This window comes from Cariama cristata, unplaced genomic scaffold (genome assembly GCF_000690535.1).
Source record: "Cariama cristata isolate BGI_N322 unplaced genomic scaffold, ASM69053v1 scaffold16794, whole genome shotgun sequence".
In the NCBI taxonomy this organism is placed as follows: Eukaryota; Metazoa; Chordata; class Aves; order Cariamiformes; family Cariamidae; genus Cariama; species Cariama cristata.
In genome coordinates this window covers 38,082-61,301 of record NW_009612502.1, presented here as the reverse complement: position 1 = coordinate 61,301, position 23,220 = coordinate 38,082, and the positions used below count along the sequence as shown (strand labels likewise).

General features: G+C 36.7%; 1 protein-coding gene across 1 annotated transcript in view; it reads right to left on the bottom strand.

Annotated features, from left to right (window-relative positions):
- The window catches only part of PSME4 (proteasome (prosome, macropain) activator subunit 4), a 60,922-nt gene that overhangs the window by 6,635 nt on the left and 31,067 nt on the right, over positions 1-23,220 (bottom strand). Inside the window, exons 20-42 of the mRNA XM_009698676.1 lie at positions 18,037-18,092; positions 16,940-16,996; positions 16,697-16,752; positions 16,517-16,615; positions 15,952-16,014; positions 15,694-15,789; positions 14,721-14,852; positions 13,047-13,256; positions 12,224-12,360; positions 11,839-11,892; positions 10,889-11,018; positions 10,143-10,224; positions 9,457-9,610; positions 8,845-8,914; positions 7,980-8,105; positions 7,481-7,633; positions 6,751-6,855; positions 5,803-5,894; positions 5,279-5,410; positions 4,351-4,559; positions 3,159-3,244; positions 2,060-2,188; positions 838-993 (exon numbers count right to left, since the gene is read on the bottom strand). Of these exons, the coding sequence (XP_009696978.1) occupies positions 838-993; positions 2,060-2,188; positions 3,159-3,244; positions 4,351-4,559; positions 5,279-5,410; positions 5,803-5,894; positions 6,751-6,855; positions 7,481-7,633; positions 7,980-8,105; positions 8,845-8,914; positions 9,457-9,610; positions 10,143-10,224; positions 10,889-11,018; positions 11,839-11,892; positions 12,224-12,360; positions 13,047-13,256; positions 14,721-14,852; positions 15,694-15,789; positions 15,952-16,014; positions 16,517-16,615; positions 16,697-16,752; positions 16,940-16,996; positions 18,037-18,092 (2,584 nt within the window). The remainder of the gene's footprint in view (positions 1-837; positions 994-2,059; positions 2,189-3,158; positions 3,245-4,350; positions 4,560-5,278; positions 5,411-5,802; positions 5,895-6,750; positions 6,856-7,480; positions 7,634-7,979; positions 8,106-8,844; positions 8,915-9,456; positions 9,611-10,142; positions 10,225-10,888; positions 11,019-11,838; positions 11,893-12,223; positions 12,361-13,046; positions 13,257-14,720; positions 14,853-15,693; positions 15,790-15,951; positions 16,015-16,516; positions 16,616-16,696; positions 16,753-16,939; positions 16,997-18,036; positions 18,093-23,220) is intronic.

Genomic DNA, 23,220 nt, shown 5'->3' with positions numbered 1-23,220 from the left:
GAAACCAGAACAACAAAAACCCCCTCCGGCCCCTTTTTCCCCCCCCCCCCCCCTTTTTTTTTTCCCCCTGAGAACAAGCTTACGATCCTTCTATGCTTATGATAGCACTTCTAAGAGCATACTGTGCACGGATCTTCAACAGTATGCATATACCACAGCCAAGATTTTGGATTTTATCTCCCTCCATTTGTATATACTGAAGTATCCCTAGCTCAAGAGACACGCAAAAACTTATCAAACTGATGATTAAGCTTACAAACTATTATCTTTTTGAATCATATAACACTATCAGTAACAGCAACTACTAGACAAATTCTGTCCTATTATGTGTGCATCTTTCACAAAACTAAGGAAAATCTACTTATAACTAAAGAAATACTTCTTAGTGAGTCGGATGTATTAAAAAAAAGTATTTTTGTCATTAATAAGCTGATATGATTAAATGGGAAACAGACCTACAGAGTAACAAATAGTAGGTTTATACAGTTTTCACACAGGAAGGCATTTTACCTTGTTGAAAGTTGCACTTTCTACCAACATTCATATTAATAAGTAAAATGGTAATATCCCTATTTCGGCTGTACTTAAACCAAGAATGAAACAAAGCAATGTTCCATTCTGTTGAAAAAGTAGGAACAATGGAACTTTTAAAAACCACTAATGAAGTATTTTCTAAACAGCTGTTTTCCTGGAGTGGAATATTAAAAGAAAAAAAATGGAATATGAAAGAAATAAATCCTATAAAGCTAGTTATAACCAGTAGCTTTTTCATAAAACTTGACAAGGCCAAGAAACCAGTCATGTGAAACAAAGCATTCAGAGGAAGGTATGACTTGCCTCAAGCTGTTCGTCCTCCAGAAGTCTTATAACCAGCCATCTAATGTCATTGACTGCTTCTTCATTGTTGAGAAAGATAAAGAGATTGTAGAACACCATGGTCTGGAGGTAGGTTAATATGGTGTACCTAGCATGCCAAGAATTGCTTCTTGCTGTCTACAAGTATAAATAAGTACATATGAGAAAGCAAGAACGTGAAAGCAAGCAGCTACCTGATGTAAAGCTAAGAATATTTAAGAAGCAGCTTTTGGGGACAGTTGCAAATAGCTTCCATTATTCAGATATTTTGTTTCATACACTCATTAATTTCCAAAGCACACAATTATGGTTTAGACAATAATTTTTACAGGCTTAACTTCCAAAGCATACTGTTATTTAACAGATAGGTAATTATTTAACAGACACCTGATACTTTAAAAGATAAAGTAGGCAAGTTTCTCCCAGGTCATTCCCAACATCAGTCATAAGGCAGATATAAATAAACCAGAAATTCTGTTCTGCTTCAGTATATATTCTATACAACGGATTTGGAAAGCTAGATTTTTTTCAAGTTCCTTTACTTTGATCTCCACGTGCTTATGGAATTCCAGATTATTGAAATCAAGCATGGGTGCAGTCTGCATTGCAACACTGCAGTTACTATTTTGGCTGTGTGTACAGCTTACACCAACATTTTGCAATAGGTAGTTTTATGACCCTAGATCAGCCTTGAATGACTATAGAGAAAAAAAAGTACATTTCTTGCATGACAAACTGTATACAGAATGAACCATTCAATTCAAGAATGCATTTTCATTTGCGTTGTTTCTCAGAAAGCAGTAGCAGTTTATAAATATACTGTAAAACTACAAAAAGGCAGAGGTTCAAGGGCAGTTCTTTATATAACAACTCATTTTGAAACTGAAATTTGATTGTTACGCTCATGAGGAGACATGTTTAGCTTAAGTGATCCACTACTGGTCCAAATTTTAATTTATTAAAATACTGTTCAATTTCTTATCAAAATGCAAGTTGTTTAAATGACTGGAAGTAGGAAACAAAACAAAATACATTTAATGTTTCTAAGAATGTTTTAAAACACTTCTAATAAACTCTTTCCTTTCCTCTAAGAAAATCAGTATTTGATTGTCTTCAAATCACAATTATTGTATAATCTTAAAAAAAAAAAAAGCACAGAGTGCATCAGATAACAAGAAAATTTAAGTTATTTAGACATACTCACTTGTTTTAGCACCTGAAGTACCAAAGGCACTTGCTGAGGATACAGCAAACCCTGAGACATTAATGACAAACACATCTTAGCATCTCTTTTGAGCTCATCGTAGCTATTGTCATTTTCTACCGGTGCGATCTATAGAACAAGATCAGAGAGGGGAAAAAAAAAACCCACAGGCTAATATTAGTAACTAAGTATTGCTAACCACAAAATCCTGAAACTTTCTAGTTTAATCCCATTAAAGGAAAGTTATCTAGGAAATATACAATCAATATAATGCTGAAAAGATTAAGTTAACTAGGGAAAAAAAAATCAATATAACGTTGAAATATTCTCAGCAGTAAGCCATGGAAAAAAGTGACTAGAATGAGATCCTTGTTCCTTCCACCATATATTACTTATCTAAACAGTATGGCTAGCCTGAAGCTCTTGAGGAGGATTAAATGGGTGCCGTTAAGACTTTTGTTCCCCATTGCAATTCTTTTGGTATCAAATCCAATTAATGTTTTGGATGCAGGTCCAAAACCGAGAGAAAGCTTTATCAGTATTTCAAGTTCACTTTCACATAAGTAAACCTTTATTTTGTGGTCATGTACGCTGTTGTTGGGTAACTGACCGAGGTTTATATAAAGCAAGAGATATGCTTTGGAGCATGCAAACATGTATTATTTCAGATACGTAGCACTGAATGACCCAGCTTCATAAAAGAATATAAGGATTAGATGTGCCAGGAAAAAACAAGAGAAGTACCATCATTTAGAAAGAATTGTATAATCATGAAGCAAAAGAAAACAACTAAAGATAACTACCGGAACAGAAACAATGCACACTCATCCATGAATTAAACGCCCTTTTCCCTTCAAATTACACATGTACAGGTCATTCACCTACAAGTCATTATTGTCAAGAAACCATTTAACAGGCTACATTAACAGCTGTAAACATACATAAACATAAAAACACTCCCATTTGGGTCTCCTCAGTATGCACGGGTTTTATTACCATTACTGCTTTTCTTTTTATAAAGTCCCTTATAACTTTGGTTTATATATAGAATCCCTTTTTAATCACACATGACTAATATAGGAGAAATTAAAGCATATACCTTGAAAAATAAGGGTAAAAGCTGGAGTTGCTCTGTGACAGCTGTAGAGAAGGACCGTCCTGCACTTGCCATCAACCACTTCAGAACTGTTTTTATAAACAGAAATGATAACTGATTAAGAAGGTAAAAGATCACAGAATCGGTTTGGTCGGAAGAGACCTCTGGGATCATTCAGTCCAACCTTAGCCCTAACATCGCCATGTCAACTTGACCATAGCACTAAGTGCCACATCCAGTCTTTTCTTAAACACCTCCAGGGCTGGTGAATCCACCACCTCCCTGGGCAGCCCATCCCAATGCCTAACGACCCTTTCTGGGAAGAAATGCCTCCTCATTTCTAGCCTGAACTTCCCCTGGCACAGTTTCAGATTATGCCCTCTTGTCCGGTCACAAGTTGCCTGGGAGAAGAGGCCGACCCCCAGCTCGCTACAACCTCCTTTCAGGTCTCCCCTCAGCCTCCTCTTCTCCAGACCAATCCCCTCCAGCTCCCTCAGCCGCTCCCCATCAGACTTGTGCTCCAGACCCTTCACCACCTTTGTTGCCCTTCTCTGGACTCGCTCCAGCACCTCAAGGGTTTTCTTGAAGTGCAGGACCCAGAACTGGACACAGGACTTGAGGTGCGGTCTCACCAGTGCCGCATACAGGGGCACAGTATGATCACTGTCCTGGTCCTGCTGCCCACGTTATTCCTGATACAAGCCAGGATGCCATTTGCCTTCTTGGCCACCTGGGCACACAGCTGGCTCATGTTCAGCCAGCTGTCAACCAGCACCCCCAGGTCTTTTTCTGCTTGACCACCTGCTAACCACTCTTCCCCCAGCCTGTAACAATGCATGGGGTTTTTGTGGCTAAAGTGTAGGACACAGCGTTTGTTCTTGTTGAACTTCATGCCGCTGGTCTCAGCCCATCAATCCAGCCTGTCCAGGTTAGTAATAATCCCAAAACAAGTCATAGACCAAATTTATCGCAAGACTCACCTGTGAGATTTTCACACATTAGAGTGGACCTATACTGCTAGTTAAGTTTGACCCTGTAAAGGTGACTTTATAAACCTCAACTCTGAAACAACAGATAACCTTGTTGCAGCACAGATCTGAGAGGAGAAATTGTGTACTGCAACTGTGTGGTTTTAAAACCTCAATCATCACATCCTAAAATACCCCCCATTTCTTAGCCTCATTAAGTAACTCACTAGTTTTCAAGAGTTTAATGCCCTGAGTTCGCTCATCTTGTTCACCAACTCCATTCTCCTCCATAACATGATTCTGAATTTCTTCATCTGCTTCCATGAGGGGTTTAAGATTTTCAAGTATCCGGGTAGTGAATTCATGGACACGAGGAGATTTAGTTGCAGCAGTATTTGGCAAGGAAACATCTATCATGAATATGTAGGTCAAAACACTAAAAAAAGCAAACAAAGAAATCAAGAACATACAGTTAGCACAACTACTGTCTATAGAACATAGCTAAAAGTGATCTGAGATCCATTTGTTGAACTTTGAAGTTTAATACTTACAGAAAAGTTCCTCTTCACTTCAAAGTCGTTTAAAAACAAATCTTTTTCAAGTACCCTCTTTGTAGACATTTGAATCAAGCAGGGTTAGTCAATCACTAAGCTACAACCCCCCTCTCCTCCAAACAGATCTGCAACTAGTTTTTAAGTCACTAAAATGCTCTCTAGAAGATTCCCTGTATAGTAATGGCTTATTACAGCTTAGATACAGTAAATCTGGGTTGTGGTGGTGTTTTGTGGTGGGTTTTTTATTGGGGTGGGGGGGTAAGGTGTCTTGTTTGCTGGGGTTTTTTTGTGTGTGTGGTGGGGCTTTTTTGTGGGTTTTGTTTGTTTAAGAGCTTCAGAGATCATACATAAACGTAACAGGCCATATATAACAAAAGACAAAAAGAGAAGTCATCTTAAGTTTCTGAAGCAATTCTGTTAAAAATAATTTATCTAATTTGTACTACCAGTATTAACACAGAGAATCTTTTTCAAGTACCCTCTTTGTAGACATTTGAATCAAGCAGGGATGGACAACCCTTCAGTGTAATTATTTAGATACTCAATTACCCAAATAAAATGAAGAGAAATAAATCCAAGAACTGCAGAAGAGAACACTCACCTTCCTATTCTCTCTCGGACGTTTTTGTAAACCTGCGTGAGTTTAGGTTCCAAGTACTTCAGCAGTCTGTGCAACAGCTCTGGTACTCTCCATTCTTGCTGTGCAAGGCCACCTTGCAGTACATAAAGTCGGCTAGGAATCAGAACAGCTTATCTTTAGTATACAAAATTGTTCCTCCCTTCCCCAGTCCCCTTTGAGCCTCATTCTGGAATGTTTTCTGCATGTCAATGGATAAAAGTGTCTTTGCATGAGCTGCATGCAAAGACAGGTAAAATTTACAGAATGAAACAATGGTACCGCTGCTATGCCAGTTCCAAATCTTCGCATTCTCTTAAGTAGATTTAATTTCACTTAAAAAATAATAAGGAAGAAACTGTCATTGGGTGGGGAAAGCTAACTGGAAAGCAGCGCCTTTGTTCTCTGCTTCTACAAGTCAGCTGGCACAATATGTTCTCGATACATTTTATCCATGCTTTATTTCCTTCTTTATCCAGCCACAATAAAACAGTTAAAATTAACTTTACCATGCATCTACAAACGATCCTCCTTCACCACTCAATGGAGATTCCAACAGCAATTCAAATAACCAGTGCAGTTTCCTGGGATCTCTGCTCTCCTGAAAATAAATCAGTATCAGAGATATAAGCAAACTGGGGAATTTTTTTTTTTTTTTCAATGTATAAACAAGGAAAGTTTTGACAGAGGTTTTCTTTGCATCCTTTGGGTTTATTCTATTAAGCAAGTGCAAAGGTAAATGTCTTTTCACAATAAATCTCAACAGGAGAAAAACCCAATGAAACTACATGCAGTTTTAATTATTTGGTAAATACAATAAGAACACAAGGAATTTCAGCTCAATTTTTGACATATATGATTAATCATGTCTGAATTTCGCTAATTAATTACCAGGCTTCTGGCTGACAAACTATGCTGAATTTTTCTGAGTGACTTCAAAGAATTATGGATCCAAGGTATTTATTTGTGGGGCCTAACATTTACCCCGCTTCTCAAACACGACAACTCGCAGTCCACCACAGCGTACAGAAATCTTACTGTATGTTAGAAGATAACTTAAGACTTAGTTTTCACAGCATAATGCTAAGCTGCACACTTTTAAAGCAACAAATGTGTAACTTGAGTTCAAAAACTCCCACAAAATTTGAACACATAGCAAACATACATATTAACATCACCCACTAGCTTATACAGATCTTCTAAAATACTTAAAAAGAAAACTGAGGCTTTATTTCCTTTCTAAAATGTTGTACTTGTCTGCAAAGGGCAGAAGAGGACAAAATTTCCCCAAAATCTATGAGATTTTAAATGGTTGTTATTTTTATACTGTATTTACTATATTTTTAGCTGATAAAATACACCCAAATACCTCTGTTCATAAAGCTGTTATTTACGTATTATCTGTAAAACTTGACCATCTGGATATAGCTTTACAAGACTGAAAATGGGTTACTTACACAGGAGGTTGCTATGCATGTGCCCCAATCATTATACGTTTCCACTGTAATGTTGGATAAAGCTGTTCGAAGCAATGGACAGAGAAGCTTCCAAAGTTTTTCCACCTGCTCAGCAAAAAAGGCAAAAGACAAGATTTGTCTATTTAAGGACAAAATGGCCATCCAACCTCTATGAACCCAAATCCTTCCATCTTTTCAAATCATGGAAAACCAATACTGATTCTGGAAGCAGCTATAGTGCGATATTTATAAAAGGAAATAAATACTATCAGAGGTAAGATTTTTGAAATCATTTTGTTTACAAGGTGTTTAGAAATACTGTGGACTACGTACGCACCATTTTCATGCTGATTTAAGTATAACTGTATCAGAGACTGCATACACTTTGCTTTTGCTAGGATAGCAGTCTCGTACACCCCAAGGACTTCCCCCCCGATTTTAAAATTTCTACTTTTTATTAAGGAACTGATTCTCCCAGAATCATTTAAACTGTTCTTAGTTTTAATCTTGAAACATTTTACTAACATCTAGTATTATATAGGCACCAAACCAAGCTAGGAATTCTGCTTGAAGTTTGGCAATGAAGTTACTAAGCGTTGCAACATTTTCCAGTCCTTTCTTGGACATACGTGACACATTAAAAGCCTCCAGCTTCATATGTTTAATTTGTTTAATAATTCAAACTTATTCCCTAGCTTCCACGAATCACTCAAAAATACTACTTCGGCACCTTCTCAAATGTCCAGTGTTTAGAGCCTCTTATTAAGCCAGCTATAATTTCAGCTAAACATCTCTGGGTGCTTTCATGGGAGTCTGCCACAAGTTGCTCTAAATGGGGCTGAAGAACTGGCAAGAAGGCATCATCAAAGTTTCTGAAAAGGCCCTGTAAAACAAGAAGTGAAAGCATCTTCAGTAATTATCTGTCTAAACCATTGTCTTCGTAAGAACATAAGATCGTGAAGCACTTGAGATTTGAATATGGAGAAAGTGAAATTACTTCGTTTTTGTAACAGAATTATATACAAGTGTCCTACGTACTTTTATATTACTGTAAATATGTTTCCCTAAGTATTTAATCAGGAGAGGATTAATAGGACTAATCATAGCAGCACACCTTTAAAAATCAACATTTTGCAACCGTGAGGTATAAGCCAAGTAGCATGTGGCTTTTCTACACTTTGATGATTATCTACAAAATGGAAGCAATTTAGTTATTGAACTCTAGTTACCTTGAAGAGACAAAATCTGCGAGGATTAAATTTGTCTTTTCCTTTTCTGTCTTCTAAAGACAAAAATTTTATTAACTGCTCAACAAACTTGGGATCAGAAAAGTGATCATATATAATTTGTTCTGCCTGTAACAGAAAAAAAAAAAGGATTAGCTTTGAGGTGTTCTATTGTCACAGTGATATCTCAATCCTTCCAAGTCCCATTTTTCATTTTAACTCTATTTTTGGCAAAAATCATGCCTCAGTTATCCATTTCATCCCCTCATTTTATAAGGAATAGTGGGTAACGTTTTACAAGACTCCTGATTTTTATGTTGATTAATGACTTTGGATTGTCTTTCCTTTCACTAGCACAACCCCTACAAAGTAGTCATTCCCACTATCATTAATTACCTTGTTCTAAACTCTTGTTCCCTTTCAAATCTTTATCAGAAAGTGCTCATTAATACAATTATTCCATCATACCTGACAGAGAAGCTGCAATACATTAAAATAATAATGTCGTCTTGTATGCTAACACAGTTAAGTATGAAAATGAAGTAGAAAAATACAATTAAAAATGTCTTATGGGGATCTAGGTTTCAGAATAGTTATCACTTATTGCTTGTTAAAAACATGATTATATCCACACAGCCATGAAACTGCGTAGTTGTGTTCAAACTCCATCTTGGTTTGCAATCAAGCAAAATAAATCTGTTTCCATGCATTTTGTGTATGCACTCTCTAAATGGCAAGCAATACTTAGGTTAAGAGAGAAGGGAATTTGATGTCCACAATAATCTGTGGACAATATTAAAAAAAGAAAGAAAAGAGTAGAAGTAGTATTAAAAAAAACCATAAAACTGAAACACACTGAAACCCTTACCTCTGTCAGCTCATCTCTCCTTCGCCCAAGCTTTGGTTGATGCTCAACTGGAGAATAAACTGTCATAGTTCTGAATATTTTAAAAAAAAAATAAAAATACAGTAACACATTTCAAAGTAAAAGAAAGTTTATTATTATTTTCTATGTTCTCTATATTAAATAGGATTTAACATCAACTCCAAAAGAGCAAAACTTAAAAGAAAATTTGCAACAAAAAAAATCTGTTATTATAAAGGTTTTGCTACAGCAAGTAATCCAGAATTATTAGTGACAGAATACTCTGCATATTTCACAACTATATAATTTTCAAACATTCATACTTCATTTTAAAACCAGCAGTTAAATATCCACATGAAATATGTGCCTATAGTACCCACAAAACCCAAAGAGAAACAGGTAGAAAATAAATAAATAAAAAACCCCAACAACAACAACAAACCCCACCACAAAACCCACCCAGAAGTTGTAAAACAAGTAAGGCACACAAAGGATGAAAGAAAATTTTTGTTTGTTTCAATTAAAAAAATTAAACCTGATGAATTTTATTTAATTTCCCACAGGGGATTTTCTGCTGACTCTCACAATTCTATCTTAACCCTTAATTATACTCACTGAGGCCAGGTGTAGTATCCCCAGTGTGTTTTCTCCACAAAACAACATGACTCCCAAGCTTCCTTAGTCTTTGGTAAACTCTGACTGTCATAGTGCAGCCACTGGTTATCTGGTCTGTCACCCGCCTGAATGCTGGAAGGCTTAGGGTTTCCACCTGGTTAAAGAGGAATTTATACTCCGTAAAAATTCTTCCTTAACAGTCCTAACAAATGTTATGACTTACTTATAATAAAAGATTGTGAAGAGCTTTTATGCCTCCCTCACCCCAACACATCTAGAGATTGCCCTAGGAGATTAAAAGTAACACTAACAGCAATAGAAGAGATTCCTTTAGTAATTTATATAAATGCGGCTTTTGGAATTAAAAAAAAAGGAAGACAAAGGAGATATACAAATTATTCTCACAAATTAAAAGGCTTTCTGAAAGGAGAATGACCATTTTCTGATGTTTTAACTCACTTCAAATAAGCGAATAGCTCAATACACACTTGCACATGTAACACTACTTAAAAAAAACAAACAGAAAAATTACTGATTATTACCTATTTTGTTTGCTTAGGACATTAACAACCAGAGAGAAATTAAAAGCTTGTGATTCAATGTTTAATTTGATGAGAAAAATATGCTTTTAAAAAAATTTTTGGACAAGCGTTAGTAAGACATTTCTTCTATTAAATAAAACCTACTTATTTCATAAGGGCAGATGGGCACTTTCTTGTGTGTTCTCTTAAGTTGCTTAAGAATACCAGCCACAGCTGAGATGGCCACCTAAAAGACAGAAACAGGCATTAATGTGTCCATTCCATACACTCACCTCCAGAAGGATCTGCCTAATCATCTCATCACAGACACACTTTAAGCCAGCTACTCAGTGCCCTAAAAAGCCAGTGAACATTACAGTGAACTTTGTCACCCCAGGGGCTGATATTTCCCATAAAGAAGTAATCTCATGCATTTTAGGGCATACAGGACAGGACTTAAGCGTGCCCTTTATAGCCCAGAAAAACCTTCCCACTAATCATTTTCAGGACAAAAAATGAAGCGGCCATTAGTTTCAAGCCTCACTGAGGCAACAAGCAGAAAGAAAGGTACAACTGTAACACATAGATGGTTCCCTTCAAGTAATAAGCTGTAGATGGAAAAAATAAGATATCTGCAAAAGAAATTCTGCAAAAGAATTCTGAAGTAAATAAGAATGAATAGGTATGTTCCACATTTTCACAGTTTACAGACTATACCATATATCATGGCTACAGCACTGCCAAAACTGTCATCATCTTGAATTAGGAACTTTTGTACACATGCACGGCTGGAAGGGTGAGGAGGGATGTACATCTCATTTTTTGTGCTTTATCACACCAAAACACCACAAACATCTGATCTAAACCCCAATGAGCTGCAAAACAAAACCACATAATTATGCTGGCTTTACCTTGCGAACTACAATTGCATCATGGTTGAGACACTGCACAAAAAATTTTATGGCACGGACAGGCAGTATCCTATCATCCCTCAGAAGCAGAGACAGAAAACCAATGCTTATGTGCTCGAACTTCCAGGGACTAAAAAAAATAAAAAAATATTCAAAACAGAGAATAAGTAGCATAGTTGCATGTACTGCGTTTGCACAGAAATGTTTATACATATTAAGATTATGTAAATATGTTTGGACTAACATAAGTAATGTTCTATCCCCTTGCTATAGGCAACCATCACTTAGGGAAACCTCCCGGGTTCTGGGAACGCACAAGTGCAATCAAACATATTCAGTTAATGGTGCCTTTTTGATCTTAGCATTTCAATGCAGAAGAGAGACCTAAAGGGATATTATTTTAAAATTTTTTAACATAAGCATTATGCTACCAATTAAAATCTACTTGGATGTCAGTATTTTGCAGATAGAACAAGAGCTTTTTTCCCAGAACAAAGAAAATATGAAAAAAATAACAGGTCAAACTAATTAACGACAAAGCTCAACTCCAAGATGTGATGATGTCTTATATTAACAAATCAAGTTCCCAATGAGAATAAATTCAAGGCTCATTCACTTCTTTACCTAGGAGACAGTAATACAAGATTCCCTTATATTGGTCCTTATCTTCCTGTTTGGGGAAGCAGAATCCATATGCAAATGCACAAGGACCTCCAGAAATTCAATTTCTGCAGATACCTTTGCAAAAGCTCTCCAAGAAGCTAGCCACAACCCATCGTATGCAAGACTGCTACTGACATACTGCTTTTGGACAATTACCTCGAGGGTGAAAAAATATTACTCAGTTCTGGTCATGCTAACTGCACTTCTTGATGTAATTGGTATTTATTCATGTAGCCACCTCCAATCCACCCCAAAAAAAATTCTCATGCACAGAAAGGGAGACTTACAGATTTCTTTGTTCCACACAGTCCAGGAGCATGTTAACCAAATTTTCATAGTTTCTGAGGGAGAGAGGGAATCATCAATCAACCAGACGATACTGAGAGAACCATTTAAAAACAGACTAAAAGTTCCTCAACAAAAAGTTGGGTGAAGGCAATGCAGTAAACACAGCATCAACTGGGAGGACAGGGAAGAGGAGAAGGAAGGAAGGAAATAATCAGTGTAGAGGAGAGAGGCTGCCAAGTCAAGGGAGAAGATACACCACAAACAATCCTTGGGCATTCTGAATTTGTTGAGCTTAAGATTTAGTTTAGCAGTTTTGGATTATTACATTTAATGTACAGTAAATACTAGGCACTATAAGCTGGTGTTAAGGGAAGTTTAACTTACCGCAGAGCCTCAGCATTCTTTTCTTTCTGTCGCTGAATTCCTAACTGAATTTCTTCTGAACGAAGACCTGTGAAGTTTGAGCTTGGATGTTCTGATTTTTGCAGCATAACAGCTATCTCAATGCATTTCTCTGGAACCTAATGACAGAGAAGGCAGAGATTTGGGACTGAGCAGCAACTTACAAGTTTTTAATGTTTGTTTTTGTTTTGAAATAAGCAGAGTGCAGAATATCCTGTCCACACAAACAAGGCTGTGAAGAAGTAGGAAAGACAGCTTTTGTGTTTACACAGCAGAATTATTTCTCCAAGTACATGTTTTATTCTATTTTAAAATAAAGACAAATTTTAGTATTGCATTAAGCATAGAAATTGTTTATAAAATATTTTTATTAATTGGCACTCATTCTTTAAAATAAGTACCATGTCATTTATCCCACTGATTAGACAAGAGGCAGTTGTGCAACGAGTGCTGTGTGTTAGCACAGCGGGACAACACTACAAATACTGTTAATTTGATGACACTGTCCTGCCAACACACATCTTCACACCTGATCAGCGTGACCCATATTAATTAACACTGAAAGACAACTTAAACTTCCTTTTTGTAATAGGCTTCCTTAGAGGTTAACAAAAAGTTACAAATTCCAATAGTATTACAGGAAGCTCTATTACTTCCGTCTCAAAAATACATGCCTATAGCACATTCTGATTTCTGCTACCGAGGAATCAACATCAGAACACTAACTCAGATAATATCTCAAGCATTTATGTCATCAAATGCTCTCAGAACCCAAGACATGAACACCAAGCAATCTGTCACTTACTGCAAAATCCAATCCAATGGTTTCATACTGCCTATGGATTTTTTCTGCTAGGTCATCAAAGAGTCTAACTATGGATGGTTTTTCCAAGGACATAGCTTTGCTAAGCCCAGAAGAAACAATTGCTGGCCATGTCTGTGCAATACAATCCCAATCGTGAAGATTTGCCAAACATACTCCACTGTGATTTCCAAGAAGACAATATAAGGCACCCTGTAAAATGAAAGATGTAATTTTAGAAAGTTAACGCATTCTTCATACGTAAGTGATGTCTACATAAGCATGCACCCACACAGAATAAAAATTAATCTTCACATTACCAAATCAGTAAAGTATACCATAAACATTCAGCTATGGGGCCTCATTGTCAAAATACAGAAGATTTTTCACAGAATCCTCTTCACGCTAAAGAGCCATTTTAATGAGACTGGAAGCCCTGCCCGTTAATTTATCCACAGAATGGCTGACTGATTTCTGAATTACATTATAAAGGAGATTATTCAATGATTAAGTACCACACCTGACCTTTCTGTGAATTTACTCATGTTTGGGCTGCAAGCAAATCCTAACGCTGTTAACTAGGCACCTGAAATAGTGCCGACTGAACAGGATGTGGGTAACTACTGGGTATGACACAAGAAACTGGTGACCATGACAGGCGATTGTGTGAGAAGCTGACAAGAGTTACACACAGGGAAACAAAGGGTGGCTGGATTTCACAGGTGATTAAATGGGAGTTATGTGAGAAATGGCCAAATTTCACAGGCAATTGGAAGGAAGTCTTGGGGACCTTTTGGAGAGCAGAGTCTTACAAGAACAACAGTACCTAGGTAACCACATCAGTAATAGCATATAGGGTAAGACTGCCTGGTAGCAGTATCAGAAATACCAAATTCAGGTATGGTAGTAAATGCTTTAAGCGTAGCAAAACTGGAACCCATTGGGAAAAAGTAACTAGGCATGGGTTGCTTATTTGGGAGGAGACACGGATGGAGAAAGTGAGGTACAAAGATGGCAGAAAAAAAAATAATCAAGAAACAACAAAAGGGATAATAAGATATGCAAACAATGTAATCACATGCTGTCTGATAGTACCTATCAGGCAGCTGGAGCAGGATCAGAAGCCATAGCTGTTGTTCTGACCATACGACTGAGGCAGGGACAGAGGAAGGGAGTGATGCTTTCAAACACCTGGACGGATAGATTGCATCCTGGCATCACTGCGTCAGCACCATTTCCAGGCCTGACGGCATCGCAGTTACCTACCGCTTCCTAACAAAACCCACCTGATTTAGCGTAACTTTTTTGGGTGATCAACTTTTTGTCCAGTTCACACTATTTTCTTATACTGCTACAGCTGACAGAACCGCTTAATGAGTTTTACAACCTTGGACGATAGGTTTTCAATTTCCATTTCATAACTTTAAAATAGGTGTTAGCATACATTTTTGTAGTACTTGAACACATAATGAAATGAAGAACATACATAAACACAAAATTTCTCTTGATGACTGATCTAATCCAAATAATTCCTTACATTAGTCATGCATAAGCCGTATGCCATGAAAATATCAGAGTGACACTGATAAACAAGCAGATCCCACTTTCACCATTAAAAATTCTCCTACAAAAACACTTTCAAAAGACAGACATGAAGCAAAGTTAATGACACAGTACTTTAAATTGCTTTTGAGTGACATCTTGCCGGTCTGGACGCAAGAACTCCAAAACCAAGGGAATGATATCTCTGCAACAAAAATTGTACGTTCCCAGAGCTGTGAAGAATGCTTGCTGAGCTTTACTTCTGACCTGTGGGAAGAGAGACATTACCAGAAAGTCTTCTGAACCAAAAAATATACTATACAGATATAGCATCCTTATCCATTTCAGTTACTTACGCAGCGTTTACGTGACGCAGTTGTGCACAGAAACAAAATTATTTGTAGAAGGCTGTAAATAGCATGCTTCCCCCCACCCTCACTCACAGCTGTTTATAAAAACCTACTTCTTGTTTCTAGCACTTACCTGGGAACAGCTACAAAGTTAAAGAAAATTCTTTGTGTTGCCAAAAACAGTCAACATGTTTAAGATCACTCGAAAAGCAAACAGCTAGAATAACAGATGCAGTTAACAGAACTCTGAAGAGCCTGTAGGCATTGTGGATGGATCTGAATTTATATGCACATACAGAGCTCCCACCGGGCAGAGTTCAGAACCCAACTATCTGCATACTTGTTCTGTGTATTTTTAAGAACTAGGATGTCATCATAGCTACTTCCTAAAAGTAATTCCATAGCATTCCAAATAGTGCCATGAATCATACCATCACATCTAAAAACCTCAACCTGGTATATTTTTATTAAGACATTTTATTGAATTATTGTTTTTAGAAGCCCAGAGTTAAGTCTCTCAAAAAATTTAAAATTTGTAACCTTAGTTGGCACTCTCTCCACCCAGTTAATTTCTTTATTTGACAAAGAAGGGGCTTAAAGCAAAAACTATGCCAAAATTGGTGACTAATGCGAATGAAGTAAGTAAATATTTCATGTTGCCATGGAAATAAATTGAAAAGCAAAGATTCTGAAAACATAACTTGACGAGATCAACAAAAAATTCCACATATTTCACTTTAAAAGGAGTTGTTCCTTACCTGACCATATGAACTTGTGGACAAACACAAAAGATCTCTGATCATCTCCTGGTGGGAAGTTTTATATTCACAGCCTTCCATCGTTAGTGTTCTCAGCTAAATTGCATAGAAAACACAAATAAAGGACAGATTGTTTTTACATTTCACATGCCTAAGAGAAATATTAGTGCAGGATTATTGCACCTTTTGCTAAATGACAACATAACAAATCAACTTTTCAAGTAAAGTAGTTAGTGAAGATTTAAGTGAAAGCATTACCTCATGCTGCAACATAACTCTGTCTATCAGCAAAGCTCTGATATGCTGTTTCTTTCCTTGAAGCTGTAAACAAATACATAATTGGGTTCAGATTTCAGTATCCATATTAGCAATTAGCACTGACTGAATTCCCCATGTATGCCTCTTCTTCTAGAAACAGGCAAATTTCATGTAGAAATTCTTCTTGGCAGACAAAATTTGATTTTTTTTTTTTTGCCCTGGCAAAGTTGTTTTTATTTGCCTATTACTCTGTAAGCAAAAGGAAGCTCTGGCCACAGAAATTTCTCAGTTAATAAGGACCAGAACGGAGCATCAGGCCAAGTCTCAGACTTTGGCCCAAGCATATATGCAAACTGAGGGTTATTACAATTCAGAAATGTTATTTAGTCATAAGACTTCCAAATAAAGCTACAAAAGCACTGCAAAACAATATTCTTATCAAGGAATTAGATTTTAAAATTATGAAAACTGATTAGGACAGTAATGAAATTATGAAGAAAGTCTTTCTGAACATTAGGAACTATTTCCATCCCTCACCTAAGCTTTACAAAGAAAAATCACTGACCCTGTTCTCCATTGATTTTTTCACGAGATTAAAGCTTTTCCATCGTGAATCAAACTCATGCTTGTGAGATCCTTGGAACTGCAAAACATCACTAATAATCTGTAGAAGGAAAAAGATGACAGAGTGATTATTTTGTAAAACAACTAATCTTGTCTTAAGGATTTCAAATTATAAGCATACCTTTATTATTAGAAATAAAGACTTGGTATCATCTTCTGAATTATCAAGTATATAGCCTGCAATTAGAAGAAAAATAATTTATTATCAGACAGGAAAAGAGCTTTAAAAATTAACAGTAATTTTATTTCTACAAAGCTTAAGGATTATAGGCAAACCAAACCAAACAAATTTCTCACCTATAAAATGATACTTAAAAGCACACCACAGTACTTTGTAGATAAAAAGTAAAAAGGTTAAACTTACGCAACAATTTCCTTGTAACCCTTGCAATTGTTTCCCGATAATTCTCTCTTGATAAATCTACAAAAAAATTAAACATTTTCTCTTTATTAGACAACAGCATATAAAGCAATTTACAGATAAGTAAACCAGTGGAAAGCCAAAGCAGACTATTCAGAAATGGCTGTGTGGACTATTTTAATAACAACCTCTAAGGACACCACTCTCATAGGGCCTTTTGTTTATCAAGCCAATAGTATGTTTTTTACATGTACATAACTTTCTTTACCTGCCTTGACAGTTGGCTTCATTTCTAACCACAGATTGAGGCAGATTATTTAGCACATGAAAACTGAGTAACACATTAAGTAGGGTAAAAAAGAAAGTCAATAGAATATAGATTTTACATATCAGGTGATCAAGCCAGTAAAAGACTGGGGACTTTCTCCCCTTCAATACATGGTGATACAAGCAGTCTCCTTGGAAAGTTTTAAACCAGGAAAATCTTAATTGCTGCAAAAGACCCCTAAATAAGCACCCATTCTGTATTACATGTTAAATAGCTACAAACTCACCACTTGCAAACTAATGGACCAGATTTTAGAAGTCGTATTAAAGCACCTAAAACCATTTAATAGTCCAATAAACAGTTACCGTGTGCCTCAGTTCCTTATTTAAATTGCCCATCTTCACTTGGAAGATAGTGAAGAGTACACACAAAGCCTGAAAAATGCAGTTTTGTTCTAATGGCACTGTCACAGCCTTTAGCAGGTTATGCCTTGATTCCTTCTGTGTCTCAAGTCCAGTCCTTAGGTGATGGGTGTTGCTTCCTGCACCTCTCATCTGTGTGGAAGTACAAGGGCCCAACCGCTCTGACCCCGGGGCTGGATCTGAGCTCCCATTCCCAGCCATGTTACTGCAGCAGATTTGTCTCTTGTATACCATCGCTGAAGATGAAACAGTGTGTACACAAGAACTTCCGTGTTGGCCAAAAAAGCCCATTTCATATAAAGAGAAGAATCAAAATTATGGTCTCAAAAAGAACCTACTGTTTTTACAGCAGAAAAAAAAAAGAATGAAAACACTTACAACCTGTCTGAACAAAATGACAACCTACTTACCATACTCAACACCAGTGTACAGTTTTGTCTCTTCCAAAGACACCAGACTTGGGACCCTGCAGGAAAACAAACCAAGTATTACTACACATTATGAAAGTCATTGACTATGTGAATTTCATTGACATTTAATTCATTTTAACAAGTTAAATTTCATGACAGTAGCACCAAAGTTGTCTGGATTTACTAACAGTATGCTTCAGTTCTAACATTTATAAATCAACCACACCTATGGGTCAGACCATTTGTCAGAGACAGATACATCATAAGGACACCACCTTGAGCCCAGAATATTGCTTTCTTATTTAACAGAAGCTATTCTGTTCTGTTAAATAACCATTGTCAAACCTACTAACACACTCATCAAAACAAGCATGGCTCCCAGTCATCTTAGTCTCAGAAGGAGAGGTGAATTTGACTGCTGAAGCAGAATCCTTTCCTGACAAGTTAACTGATGAAGCTCTTCTGACTTTCGTCCTTTCTTTATAAAGTAAGGAAATGTACCCATTATCTACAGAAGTCCTACTTATTGCTGTATGAAGTTCACTATTAATAACCAGACCAAAAAATAAAGCCATGCTTCTTCCAGGGTTTGGGTCAAACTTATCTACCCCAAATAATTTTTTAAAGTGAATTCTTAGTCTTTGCGGATTTGCTTTTATGTAACTACACTAAAAAATACAGACTCAGATATCATATGCCAGTGAATTTAAAAGACATATGAACATATCCTACATACATTTTGGGTTTTTTCGTGTGTCTTTTCTTGTGTTGTATGTTTTTGTCGGGGTTTTTGCTGTTGTTCTTGTTTTTTTAAAAAAACCCTACAATCACCCCTTAAAATATTAAGGTAGACAAATCCAAGCTTTTAAGGACAAAATACACCAGTGTATGATATTAAACAACAGTATCTGCAAGTAATCCCTGTAAAAATAATCTTCACATAAAATGCCATTGACAGTATAATCAGAACAAACAAAGCTAAGTGAAGCAATGTGAAACCACCCCTGTCGCAAATGCTAAATAACACACCAGAAAACACTATAGATTCTGTATCTGTGCATGCGCTGCAAGACATTAAAATAAACTTTCAGATTTCAGGCAATGGCAAACTTCTGTCTGTCAGAACTAGAAATAAGGGTCATGTTTCTCCTGTAAAAGTGAACACATTAAAACACGAGCACTACAATTATTGTGCTGATTAGATGAAGGAAAAAAAAACTTTCAACCAAAAATTAGGTAAACTGACTTCACAACCCTTGCAACAGTCACATCTGCACCAACAAAAGTCAAACTGAAATGTTGTCTTCTTAATTGATTTAGACATCAAGAAGTGAAGTCTTAATTTCATTTTCCTCATTGTATTTCTGGTAGCACTAGGTTAACCTGAAAATAAGCCATTCCAAAAGTCTTCCCACTTTTTATTCCCCCAAAACTCAGCACTTGCGTAGGTGCTTAGGGTACAACTTTGCCACTAACACAATTTCCAAAATATCCAACATCAATCCAGTACGTCGGTCCTGAATAAATAAAGTTTTTATGGTCTCGCACACTCTCTCTTTTAGAATCATCTACATGATTGACTTTGAAAGTGTTTGCTATGTATTCCTCCAAGATCAGATCCTTCCATTTGGGAAGATACAGAGAGGGGATATTCCTGCAATCAACATCTGGGGAAAAAAAAAAGAGTGAACCTTCCCACCCCAAATACTATTACTTCTTAAAAAAAGAAGGTAACGGATAAATCCAACAATCTCAGGCAGTTAGACATTAAGCAATTACTTTTTTTTTTGTACAGTATGCTGGATATGTTGATGGGTAAATGAGCTCATAGCAGTAATTTTTTCTACAGTATTTGAAAGTATTTTTACTTTTAAACAGTTTCCTCTGATATAAATATACAAATTAAGTTCACATAAGGCTCTCCTACCTATGAGGCAAGGAAAATTAAAGCTCAGTTTCCCAGTTTTCCCTCAGGTAGTCTACAGAAAGATTACAAGTCTTTGTGCTTCTTTCCCACTCGCAGCAAAATGCATTCAACTGTTCCTTCGCCAGCTAGCCAAGTTCCAAACCAAATCTCTAATATTTAAAACAAAGGAAAAACACCACTCCAAGCTCTCTCTATGCTTCAGGTTCCCGAGCAAACCAGGAGTAACAACTCAACACGTAGCATCCAGTAATCAAGAACTAGCCTGGTATAGTCCTCACACTCACCATGACGTTACTCCACAGGCAGAACCATTTATTTCAACGTGACTACTAACAGGATGAAAAGACTACGTTCAAAACACAACGAAGTTTTATAGCTGGCCCACAAACTAAGATCCATGCTAGTAATATTCAGCACTGTAAGTGTCAGCCACTGAGCCAGAGAAAACTGTATTCTCCTTCAGAGACACAAAAGGAAGAGGCATGAAATGTTTTTCTTGACTTCAGTCAAGACTCACAGAAATGCTTCATGCAATGTATAAATAATACCATGCTTCATTCTGTATCAACAATTTTCAACACAAACTGCCAAGAAAACTTATGAACAAAGAGTATGCAAAATTATAGCTGGAACACAAATCCCAATTAAACAAAACTTTGAAGAATTCATTCCCTTATTTGCCACAGTACAAAACCTAAAGCATCTTTATTTGAGAAAAATTGACGCACTATGTTTTTCAACTTCCAGACATTTTGCAGAGTACTTTATTCCAGTCTCTGTGTACATATTCCTTCGGTATGTAAGTAGAGTTGAGCAATCAGATACAGCTTTTCACAAACAAGTAACTTTTAGCATCACTCCACTGAACCAATTGCAGAGGAAATTTTTCTAATTGCAGAAAAACCCCCGTGCCATGTTAAGGACTAGACCAAGGGCTGCATCAACCTATTTTGACATAAGAGATTAAGAGACAACAGTCGGAAGGTGAACAAAGTCAAAACAGGGTTACTCACCGTGGAGGAGTAACTGTTTCCTTTTCTGTGTGCAGCTCCCCCAGCAGAGCTGGGAAGTTTCCTGGAGATGCCAAGAGAGGTTAGCTAGCCCTGCCCCTCAGCACACCATATCACATCCTCACACATTTAAAAGAAGTGGTCTTATCCTTGACCTGTAGTCTGAACACCTTCAGTAAAAGGACATTAAGAAAGCTCCTACCAAGGTCTGTAGCAAGAGTAGAGCAATACTACATCCTAACTAACCGAGCTGTATTTAAAAGGGAGACAAAAAATGGATGTTTTCTGAGTAACCCTGGGTTTGCCTCCCTAAATCAGCTGCTTAGTGTTACCTCCTTAATAAGTAGTCTGCAAGAAAGGGAAGTGAAAGGAAGGGGAACTCAACTGAACATCAGTGAAAGATTTCTCAACCTTAGAGAGCTTTATAGTGTCTGCCTTTGAAATAACCCTCATTGGCACACTATCAGAGCCATTATAACAAAAGGACATCATCGATATCACTTACAATTACAGTGGCCCCTTAAGAAAAAGGGCAGACTGTGTGCACAGCAGCATTACGTATACCTGCACACGTCTTGTGTGGCGGAGCAACCATTACATCATATTTCTGCAGGCACAGAGAAAACTGTGTACTCATTTTCTCCCAGCTATGCCAGGATAATTCACCACAGCTCTGTCTCTATGGCTTTGAACACCTTAACTCAGCTGCAAAAAAGTACTGCTGTCATAAATGATTGCTCCTCACTACTTCTGGCAGCCTCAACTCCTTCTTTCCCCTTCCCTTTTAACTAAACATTTTGCATCAAAAAAGTCATTCACAGAACACATCTGAAATCAGTGGTATCTCTACTAAAGATGAAGAACACTATGTGGAATAATAATACAAATACACACTGCTGAGTCATAAAATAGTTTTCCATTAATTTCTTATGCATGGCACTTCAGAAGAGAACTCATTCATCCTCCAAAAAAGATGGAGTTTAATTACCTTGCTACTTACAGGCTAAAAAATAAAAACTCAACACCAAGTGACATTTATGAAAGTTCTATTTCCTATAGAAATTTAACTATTCTCTTCTATTCTGACAAGTTTCAATTACGCAGTTTATTTATGCATGGATTGTGCACAAATTTCTTTACTACTGAATTGCCTATCTCCTCCCTAAACACTTGCTCATGTACGAAACATTCACAGTAACACTAAGCATTTAAAATAGCATTAGCTATGATGGGATTTTCAGAAGAATATAAATTATTTATGTCATTCATGTAAAACACACATAGGAATTTTGGTCCCAAAACTGGGAAGAAAAAAATAAAAGAATCACCAACTACAAATAAGAACTGTTTGGTCTCCGAAAAAGTCGGATCATTATGAAACCTAAAGCATTTATACTCAAGTTCTCTAAACACGGGAATCACTCTTCAAGCACTTCACAGCAGCATAGCTGTTGCGTATAGGAGTGTGTGTATGTACACACACACACAAAGTGTGTATTTTGGGTATACTGAGCATACTCAAGTCAAGTGTTGGTCAATTTGACCATGTGTTTTCTGTACTAAATATATCACTTTTCAGTTCGGATACTACCAGTCATTAAAAGATTAAAAAAGGAATAAGCGAAACAAATGAATCATCATGAGAACACTAACCTAGACCGACAGATTCAAGAAGCTCATGCCAATGTACACACTTGTAGATAAACAGAAGTTCTGAAACCTTTACTCTAACCAGTACTTATTAAACCATGAAAATAAGGGCACAATTCGATTCTGTCTAACAAGGAGAACATACCAGAGCAATGTTGGGGAATTTTACTCCGTTTCAGCTTTATGAAACAATAATTTTTTTTAAAAAAAATAAATCAACAGAAAGAATGTGTATATTAACTATTCAAGAAGCAAATCTATTTTCAATAGCTGATAAATAAATACAAATCGCTGAGACACAAACCAGACTATTCTTAACAAGCAGAAATGAAGAAAGACGTTTTGAAATTACTGGGTCCTCTCACGTGTTTGACACTGAGGAACAAAACCACCTGTAGAAGTCCATAGAAATGGACAAAGTGACCTCCCACAAAACTTTTCAAGATGAAAAGTTTCTGTAAGTAAACAGTGCAACAGACTTTTAAACATTACTTCCATAAAATGACCTTGATGAATTGTAACACACCATCTATAATCAAACAAAACAGAATCCTGGGTTAAAAGTACTACTACAGTAAAGTGTAGTAGTCTCCACGC